Genomic DNA, 11,000 nt, shown 5'->3' with positions numbered 1-11,000 from the left:
GTTTGTACTGCAAGTCCAAAGCCCCTTGTACTGTGTATGCTCCTTCAGATAGATGGATGGAAACATATAAATAAGTCAAATGAGGGGTTGTAGTTTCATGTAGCCTATTTACCATCTACTTCAGTTTGTCATACGCATTGATCAAAACCTCATCTTTAATTTACAAATCACTGTGAAGCATATTACCGAAAAAATGAGAGGAGTGATGGCCATAACTTTCCCACACTTCTGACAACTTAAATGCATCTTCAAGTTTAATTATTTCTTAATATTGACATTTCTAATTAAACCACATAATTGGTGCGACCGAGCTCAGTGGCAATCATCTCACCGGCCACTGAAAAATTCATATCAAAATAATTAATGAATACTAGTGCTTTTAATTGCAGTGTACCCGTAGCCGTAATTGCCGCAGCATCCTTCTTGAAATGACATGATGACAAATACAAGTGTCATGTCAACGCTTTCCTTCCCTCATCTAGACCTCAATCAGAGCTAATCCGTTCACCTCAGACACACAGACAAATTAAAGCTGCATTTCATTTTCCCCCTTCATTAATACATCGTGTTTCCAAGGTTACAATCATTTAGAAACAAACACAAGGAAGAGCGCGCTTTGATATTTAGAGACTTCCACCGAGCAAGAGCTTACACACGGAAAACAAATCAGTGAGCAGAGCTAATCCTCCGACTCCTGAGTCTTCTGCCTTTATCACAAAACAAAAGGTTTCATCAAAGCAACAAATAGTTATATGTGGACATTTTGATTTTGTATCGCTGAAAATGAACTCTGAAAGAGCCTATGACAGGTTAGACTTCATGTTTAACTAAAATGTAGTTACACAGTTATATTTAAGATCTATGTTTATATTTTATAGAATACATTTAAATTTGAAGTAAATTCCTGGTTAGACATGGGCAGCCATAGGTCTATATGTGAAAATCACAATATCAAGTATCCAGTGGTGGAAGAAGTACTCAGTGACTTGAAACTTAAGTAAAAGTATCACATGAAAAACTCTACTAGAGTAAAAGTATTAGATTACCTCTTTAAAAATGTACTTAAAGAGTAAAAAGTAAAAGTATTTCACACAGATTTTGAGATCTAATAAAACTTCAAATGTAATGATTTTGAAACAGATTTGCGCTGAATTTTGTTCAACAGAAACAGTTGAGTCAATTGTTGTTGTTTTTTCTGGCTGTTTTTCTTTGTATATTTTTGTTTGCTCAAATTATGAAGGTGGTCAAATAAAATCTCAAGTCTCAAACTGTAATAAAAATTATTTTAGTTTTCAGTCTTGTTAAAAAATGTAGTTTAGTAGAAAGTAGAGATACCTGCTCTCCAATGTAGTGAAGTAAAAGGAAAAAGTATTCACTTAAAAATGTACTCAAGTAAAGTATAGATACCTCAGTTTTTTACTTAAGCACAGTACTTTCCAACTTTTACTTTGTTACGTTCCATCACTGAAACTATGTATGCATGTATGAATTTCATTTTTTTATTTGTTCATTGTGACTTGTAGCAGTAACAGTATTTTACATTTTTGTTAGGACAGGAGAGATAATAAAGATAATCAAGGTTATTTTAGTACCAGTTACTACTACATCTAAACAAATGACACTTTACATTCAGTATTTTTAATTTCATGTAATTTTATTGTAAATGTAGCTGTACATTGACCGTAGATTTAGTTTGGCTAGAGTATGTTTTTGAACCTGTTAATTGTGATGAACCTGTGTTGATGTAAGGACAGACTTTATACTTTACTGTTTTACTGCGTGTCGTCTGAAGGATAATTGTTGAAATCATGATGGTTTGCTGACCAACTGCTGTGAATAAACTATTTAAGATGAAAATATTGCAGTTCTACAAAGGTCTGACAGGAGTTTACACAACTGATTCATTGATTTTTCGATTTCTTGGTTATCCAAAGTGTGGGAAAATGGTAAATTCAAATCTCATACACATTTCATAATTTATGTAAAGTGGTTAAAATAATTTGTTTGAGAATATCATTATTGTTTGAAAGAGAGAACCAGCAGCTGAAGAAACAAGTGTTTACTCTAGCGTCTGCTTTGACAGAGCAGAACAACACCATTGCAGAGGCTGAGCGCAAACTCCAAACCCTGCAGGAGGAGAAGGTCAGGCTGGGGTCTATAGAGAAAGCACTCAGGTCAACCTTCAGCCAAGAAAAACACTGAATTGAAGTCCTCCGCTCCATTGTGACAGAGAAAGAGAAGGTTATACAGGAGCAGCAGGCCAGGACACAGAACCTAAACCACCACCTCCAAACTGCCAGAGCCACGTTTAGGGTCCTCATTGAAAATCCGACAAAACAAGTGAGGGACACCAGGCAGGAAATGGATGTCCTCAAGAACAGCCACAAAGAACAGCTGAGGACGGTACAGAACACAGAGGAGCAGACGATAGAGGAGCTATCTATCTCTGACCACCTCAGAGGAGACCAAACCTGCATGCTCCTCCAAAGCAAGTGGACAAAGAGCTCCAGGATACTATGGTGACCAAGGAGGAGGTGTGACTGAAGAACAACAGAGCGCAGAAGAAGAAGCGGTGGTTCTTATAGACTAATTATTATATTTTCTAAATGCTTTAATAATAGACTTATAGCTTAATCTTAGTTAACACATTAGATATCCCCTCTCTATTTAACAGTGAATTGAGGACCCACAAAACCCATTTAATATAGTCTTATCCTCCTGAGACCTGGCGTCCTCATATGTGGACAACACATTTTGGGTTGTCTAGGCCACAATGCAAATTTTTAGAAGAAGAATAACAGCAACAAGAACAGCAACAATGCAAATATATTATATATATTCATTTGAGAGTTTAGAATGTTTAGAATATATATATATATATATATATATATATATATATATATATATTTTTTTTTTTTTTTTCTTTTTTTTTTTTTTTCTTCCTGCTCTTGTCAGCAGCTCTTCACATGAGACACATTGTTCCAAGAGGCACAATTGTTGTTTCTCATTTTGTTTTTACATTCAGGACAAATGTTGCTGTGTTCAGGGTCATAATAAATAGTTTTTGCAAATCATTATTCAAATGTTTTATCGAAATGATTAAAATGTCCACATATGAGGACATTTGATCTACACATTTTTTTCTCAGAAACTACATAATGTAAAAAGATAATTATTTGTATTTAGACTCATCAGGTCCCAATCAGCCCAAATAACAAAGGGAAGTTAATAAAGCATGTGATGCAAGAACTCGGGTCTCAGGAGGTTAAAACTACCCCATATAAATAAATAAAAATATATATATACTTTTAATGTACATGTTTGCTTTAGATATTGTAAACCTTCCCAGACAAATTGTATAAAAACTATAAAATAATTAGCTGTGGGCCTAGTTTTTGTAGCAGTGATAATATTCCGGTGACGTTACACTCGTATTAGTCTACACTTGAGCAGTATGCTGATATGATCTTTGTCACAGTGTACAGTGCAAAGAGACATGTCAGCTCTTAAATAGCTTGTTATTCTCCCCATTGACACAGACAGCACCAGCAGTGAGTGTGCGTTGTCATTAGAGTTCCCCTGCAGAGTGATGTGACAGGCCCTGACACAATGACCTCATTTGACACAGGTCTAGAGAGACAAAATGGTGCATGAATACAAGAATGGTATGAAAGCAACAATATGATTTCTAGTGGGCTATTTGAGCAAAAGCAGACAAACCAATTCTTGCATATCAAGCATGTTTACAAACAGCATTTTCTTCTCTGCTAAAATCTTCAGTGAAAAGCTTTGCCTGGAGAAATTGGCTGGAGGTGCTGGGGCCAATGATGAGCTCTCCGACTAGCCTCTTTCGCATGCAAATCATATCTGAAATTCTCATTAGCATAAATGCATGAGCAACTTTAAATGCTTTTAATTTTCAATCTCGCCAAGCAGAGGAGTAATTTGTCACTGTCAGGATGGGAGACTAAAAAGGGGGGGACCAGAGGGAGCCAAGGACTGCACGCTAAACTGAAATCACAGAAAATTTCTGATTAACTAATTGACTGATGTACGGTTCAGTCGAGTTGCCTTGAAGGTGTAAATAATTCTGGGTTTATTCAAATGGCAAGAAATGAGGGAGTGCGGGTGGATATAGAAAAGCACATTACTTGATGCCTCTCCCCGGGCCATACTTTTCTCTGGTGATTCTCATTTATAGCACTTTTTTACTCTATAAAGGCGGTGCAAGTTAGTGCATAATCATAGATAATCAACTGGAAATTAAAAGACACTGCCACATTTGCAACATAAAATCTCTGTGCCATTTGACAAGAAAGAGGCTGCTTAGAGCCATTCAGAGGCTTATCACATAAGCTGTTGTGAAGTCATTTCAAATTTTATCTTCTCTCTTTTAAGATTTTAGATCAATTGGCACTCCGCTGAGAAGCCTAAATCACTAGTTCTTTATTTTTTGAACAAAGCAGTTCAAAATCAGAGAGTGCTTAATGGGTATGCTTAGCTGTAGGTAAAATGAGACAGATTTAACAAGCTCTGCATTCAAATGACTAAAACCAATTATAGAAACTTAATTATAATTCTCTAAGAACATGACAATGTGAACAGAAGATTAGCTGCTAGTCTAAACACTGACTAGCTGTGCCGGAAACGCTTTTGTCATCATGGTCAATTTTAATGTCTCCTGTGTATTAGTCCTTAGCTAAAGGCTAGAACTAAATAGGTTGTTCCCTTAATGATATGGGACCTAACAGGTTAGATCTGTGGAGAGGTGAGTCTGTTCATAATAAGAATGCATAATTTTCAAGGTGTTTTTAAGCAGTAAAAGGGGAACACATAACGTGAAATTGCCTTTCCTTTAGCTTTAACCAGGTTATATGGCGTTCCAGTGATCTACCCAACTGCTGACAATGTAAAATGTAAATTGCTGCATATTTTATAAAATTTTGCATCATCTATTTGAATTTTTTGCACTTTTTTTTTTTTTTTTTATCCATTAACTATTCCCTTTTCACCCCTCAGAAATTTAGCACAAACTAGCACATTTCTGGTAGATTGCATACGTGTAATTTGATTATCATGGTAGAATAATAATAAATAGTACTGTTTTATTTTTATTTTGGTTCCTGTTGCCCACCCACATATTAGGCTACCAAACCTGTTGGGCCTCGAGCCACAGAACAGTGACCCCCATGACCTCAAAGAAACAACACAGTGATGAAGACCAGTGTGGGTGTGATTGTTACTGTATATTTTGTATTTGTATGTCAAAGTCTATTTTATTTTTTTGTACCTTATTTTAATGCATCCCCCTATTTTTACTTTTATTTTATCATACTCTATATTATTCTTTGTTCAATGTTGCACAGTAACGTCGAAGCAAGTTCTAAGTTTGTGAATTTGTTCACCTACAACGGCAATAAAACTGATTCTGATTTGTTTACTTGTTTTTATATCGGTCACTTACTGCCCCCCAGTGGTCAATCACTCAATCACAAGTGGAGTAGATAAAATGTCACACGGGGAGTCTTTATCCTGAACGGTTGTTAATCAATAGGCTTTGTTCACAAAAGTCATTGAAATCAATACATCTATTTTACTTGAATAATGATTAAGATGACAACATCTGACTAGGCAAAAAGATACGTACGTATTAAAGATACGTAATATATATATATCTTTAACAACTGTTGCTTTATTATTTTGTCACTGTTTCTATCCCTGCCAAGCCAACATTGCAAATTAATTATTACCAGTAAAATGAAGTGACAACACAGTGATTTACACATTGTATGTAGGACTATGCATTATTTATTTATTTATTTTTACAAATGCCCTCAATATTATGTGATGTTCCTGTTTGACCAGGAGGTGGCAGTCTGACAAAAGCAATGAGGAAGGCTACATTTAGTAGTAAACAGAAACAAACATTTTCTTGAAGACAAATGTTTTATTCGAAGCACTTAATTTGGACATATCCACAGTTATTTCATCAGGCCACTTCAAATGTCATCAACAAAAGTCTTTACCTCAAACATGTCCATCACAGCAGCATATCAAAAGCTCCACGCTCCATAGAAAAGTAATAAAATACAGACTGTAGCCAGCAAGATACCAAATGTTACACCACATCAATGCTGCCTGTGTCACACTGACCATACAAACTATATCAAAAGCATTTAGTCACACATCCCCCAGAATACTGCAAGTATTAGTGCAGCTAAAAATGGAAATTCTATAAACACCATTCAAAGTGAAGGTGACCATGATGTAACAAAAACACATCGGTGTCTTTAAAGTTTGTAACCAAAGTTGAAGCCTCAAGCCGTTTCTGACAGCCAGAAAAGTCTGTGACTAGACTTTTAACCTTTATCCTTTTTTTTGGCAACAATCTGGGTAACTTGGGGAATTGGGAATACAAAAATTTACATCTAATAAACAACGCCATATTGTGATTTTATTCAGATAAAATGTAGTAATAGTAAGTTATTAACGCTGTTTAACTCTTTGGCACACATATTTTTTACATCATAGCCTAATATAGGATACAATCACAATTCACATTAGTGCTCTCTGACCTTGTGCTTTTGTTACCCCTAGGTACAAAACCAGTTACAAATTAGTAAATTTAAAAATATGACCTAAGGGCCAGCGTAGTAAATATATTTATATAAAAGTAGGCTAACCATAACCTACTGGTTACAACCTACAAGTAGATGCCAGGCTAAGTAGCCTATTAGATAGAGGGTTTGACTTGGGCATGACTAAGCATGCTATTTTTAACTTAAACAATCTAAAAATAAACAAGATGATGAAGTGACAACAAAAGTGCTTCTGCTAAGCGCTGAAAAATCTTATTAACCTTGTACAAGACTTAGCTAGCTCCCATTTTGATTAACAGCAAAGCTCCCTTACAGCTCATGCTGTTTCATTTGCATATCACCTTTTGTCATTCAGATTGCACATTCAATATCCATATTTTTACCATACTCTCTTTCAAAACATAAGGGTGTTTAGATACCATGGACAGTACTATGGAACATTACACAGAACCATGAGAATAGACACCCACACAACTGTTACCTTCATATTGTCAAGTCATATCTACAGTTTCAGATCAAATATTGTTGCTTCCATTCAAAACAAATTTTTAAGGCTTAACTCATAAATGCATTAAGTTCCCATGCAAAAATTCACAAGGCAAGCAGCCATCAATACACTGAGACACAGTGGACATTTACAAGTTTATATAACGTGTTTTGCTTATTTAATTTTGGCTAAAGCACACCCTTAAGTGTTATTGTGAACCTGACTATTATGTAACTTTCTCAGTCTTTTCAGGCAGAGTAAGAACAAAAGGGAACAGCACACCCCGAGCCTCCACTGGCGCCTTGAGCATCTCTTCCATAAAATAGGCATTCTCCTCCTCCACCACAAACTGCAGAGTCTGGCTCTTGTTCACACAGTAGATGCAGTTCCCAATAACAGCACATCGGAAGGGCAACAGACTCCCTATTTTCTGTGAAGCGCAGTCGTGCCACATTTTGACTATGGTATTGTACTTGAACACATTGATCCCTTGCTCGCGGTTCACATCAAATCTGTAAATGAAGCTTTTCAGAGCCACCATGTCACTTGACTTTTTCCTGCTGTTGTTGTAGGGACACTCTTGCCACTCGTCTCTCTTTGTGTCATATTTCAGAAGTCGGTAGAAGAGAGAACCTCCTGATACATACAACTCTCCACTGCAGGTTGTGGCTTCGTGGGCGACTGCGAACGCTCCTTTAGGGAGAGGAGCGACCGTAGTCCAGCGGTCCATGCGGGGGTCGTACTTCTCAACAGTGAACAGACATTCTCCTCCAATTGCGTATAAGTAACCGTCCATAGATACTAGCTTTAACTGGGCCCGAGCCTGGATCAGAGGCCGCACTTCAGCCCAGCGGTTGGTGATAGGGTTGTAACAGAACACTTTATCAGACGCTTTACCTTTTTCACCATTACCCTTGATCCCCCCAGCCACAAACAGGTAATTATACATAGTGCAGATCCCACAGCCCTTAGTGTTGAGGTCATCTGGCATTGAAGTCAAGGCTGTCCAATCATTTACTGTTTCATTGTAGCAGTAAATCATATGGTTGTCCTCCAATGACCCCACTGACAACGGACTCTGAGGTCGACTACCACAGCGACTTGGCGGTCTGCTCCCGACACGATCAAAAACATCATTGACCTCTGCCACCATCAACACTTGCTTCCCCTCCATTCTCTTCTTCAAAACCAGGTCCCTCTCAGATCCGGTGAGACGCCCGTAAACCGAGGGGTCTTTCAATATTTTCAGGAAATTATCGCTCATGAACCCGTACGCAGTCTCTTTCAGCTCACTTAAACGTTGCTTTTTGGCTATTGTAAGTATCTCGTAGCAGTTTTCCGCCGTGATTTGTTCGGACATGCGGTCCATAGCTGCCTGGACGGCACAGGGAATCTGCAAAATCTTAGCACCGGTAATGACATCCACGACGTTATCCTTGCTAACATTCATCTGGGCAGTGTAAACATAATCTATCAATGTGGACATAGCCTTGTAGCTGACCCCTTTCACTTTGAGGATGTTGCGTGACAATCGAGCTTTGAAATAGTCACTTTTTTCAGCCAGGACAGACTTATGTGCGTTGATTGTCTGTCCTCCAACTTCAATGACTAAATCTGGTTCCTCTTTTTGTGACAAGCTTTTTTCTGCTTCCTGGCCACTGTCCTTGAGCGTAGGGTTTGAGCAGTCAGTTTCCTGGACAGTTTGGCCGGAGTTGTGCATTGAAGAATCTGCATGGTAAGACACTTTAACTCTCGCACCATTGTGGCTTTCGCTAGCTATGCAGTTTTGGTGCATGCTAGTGAAATGGTTGGGCAGAGCGGTTTCAATGTGGGCACTTGTTTCTGTTGACGGTGAGGTATATGAGCCGTTATTTTTGTTTTTGTCCACGTGATTGTTATCTATCGACCTCCCATCCAATAAATATTCCTTTTCAACCACAGGCGGTGGGTTGAACTCTCCGTCATCTTGAAGAAAATCGTGGATACAGTTTGCACCTAGCTTTCCATCTTTCAGAACAGCAGGTGTCACAAGGTCAGAGGTCGCCGCGTGGAGTGTGGTATCGGTCTCCACGGTGACGGCCCCTCTTTCCTGCACGCGGTCCTCGCTCATGTTACTCTAGTTGGATGCTTCACAGATCATGCTGAGTGGACATAGTCTGCCAGCTGGAGTGATTTCTGTTTCCTCTCTCTGCACCTAGATGAAACAAAGGATCAATAGAAAATAAATTAGAAAAACCCTATAAAAACATCAAGATCCTATTCAGTCTGAACCATTTAAAGAGGGACAGACAAACAGGGAGCCCACTACTGTTCTATGTATTACATCAAACACATTTAACACTGTAAATGACTTCAGTCCTTATAGCTATAGGCCTATTAGTCATAATATTTGTAGATGTGGACACTTGCAAAAGCGCATGCGCAAAGGGTGTTGCGCTGATGGAGGAATTAACCTAAAAGAAATCACACGATGAATGGACGTTTGCAATTAATACTAAACTTGGCTGTAAATGCAGTTGAGAGTTGAATGTGCCACAGTTTATACAGTATTTTCTCGCAATTTGTGTCATTTAACCATTGCATTAACGATAGTAATTTGACGTGACCTACCTGCGTTTTCCCGCTGTGAATAAACAAGCTCGGCACCCACAGTTTCTTTCTCTGCCCGTCCCTCCACAAAGCTCAGTTACGTAAGGGCAGTAACAATCATAATGGTCGAAGCAACTCGCCAGTGCATTCTTGGATTAATTCAACGAAAACGCAGCCGCAGTGTGTCCCTCTTCGCTCCTGTCGCGGATCAAACTGTTCATGTGCGTCTTTAGAGAAATCGCCCTGACTCGGTGGAGAAGGCGAGGCACAATGACGATCCTCCAGTCAGTCCAGGTCGCACCTCCTTTGGATCAGCCCATTCGGAGCACCACCAGGTCTCCTTAGTCTGCTTCAGAGAGCGAGGACGCGGCTGTTCTCATCCTGTGTCTCCTCTTGGTGTCAGGAGACGGAGCTGTCCAGCACTGACGGGCGGGCGGTTACGCGCATCATCAGGACTGGGCTTTTAGTCGTGTGGGTGTTTTTTTTTTTTTTTTTTTTTTACAGTAGACTACAGTGAGGCGGTTTAAATATTGATCGAAACCACGCCCCCTCCTTGGTATTAACCCTACACTTAACACGAGGCTCCATCTGTCCATCTGTACGTGCGCAGGATGAAACGCATTCCTTTACGCATCACCCTCGTCGGGAATCACGAGAGATTGGTACAGATTCAAAGAATAAATTACTGTCAATATACTGTCAAATGTGTGTACTTTGGTCATTTGCATTTGGGGAGTTCAATCGACATAGTAGTATTGCAGTAACAGAGAGATCATGGCCCGCACAGCATCATAATTCCACTCATCAGAAACTGGATTGGATTTTTCCACATTTCCAGTTTTAAGTGTGCATTTCTCCCTCTTCAAAGAGCATAGGTCCCTACAGCTGCCCTTTAAAAACATAAAAATAGAGCAGCGTCGCCACCCCGTCCATATACATCTATCAACCAGCTGAGATTAAAGGCCATTCAGCTGGGACAGATATTTTCAGTACAAAGCTATGCCTATGATCCATACACATGCAAAATGATTGTCTCCATGGAAACCTCAGGAACAGAGTGAAAACAAAGCTGTCTGAATGTCCAAGTAATGATAGAGCATCCACCCGTATGCGCTGATAAATTACCATGCAATTTGTGTAGTTTAAGTCAGAAGCATTACATCATAAGAGTAATGTTAACACAATAGGAGCAGATATAAGGGATTTCCCACCACACTGCATCTATAGTCAAACTGAGTTGTAGTCGATGGTGGTTGTGCAACAGTACATGTAGGCGTAAAGAGAAAGTCTTGACCCATTCTAGACATAGTGGGAGAAAAGAAATC

General features: G+C 38.9%; 1 protein-coding gene across 2 annotated transcripts; it reads right to left on the bottom strand.

The window, feature by feature from the left end:
- Positions 1-5,927: 5,927 nt before the first annotated feature.
- Positions 5,928-10,306, bottom strand: LOC117390783 (kelch repeat and BTB domain-containing protein 11). 2 transcript variants are annotated; one of them, XM_055231161.1, is made up of 2 exons: positions 9,693-10,306; positions 5,928-9,274 (listed from the first exon to the last, which is right to left on the bottom strand). In XM_055231161.1, the coding sequence occupies exon 2, from the start codon at positions 9,194-9,196 to the stop codon at positions 7,313-7,315; it is 1,884 nt and encodes a 627-aa protein (XP_055087136.1). In that variant the 5' UTR covers positions 9,197-9,274; positions 9,693-10,306; the 3' UTR covers positions 5,928-7,312. The 2 variants fall into 2 exon arrangements, with proteins under 2 accessions (XP_055087136.1, XP_033844473.1); XM_033988582.2 differs by having other exon boundaries at positions 5,928-9,280; positions 9,697-10,306.
- Positions 10,307-11,000: the final 694 nt, after the last annotated feature.

Source organism: Periophthalmus magnuspinnatus, chromosome 22 (genome assembly GCF_009829125.3).
Source record: "Periophthalmus magnuspinnatus isolate fPerMag1 chromosome 22, fPerMag1.2.pri, whole genome shotgun sequence".
NCBI lineage: Eukaryota > Metazoa > Chordata > Actinopteri > Gobiiformes > Gobiidae > Periophthalmus > Periophthalmus magnuspinnatus.
This window is presented reverse-complemented; position numbering and strand designations above follow the sequence as displayed.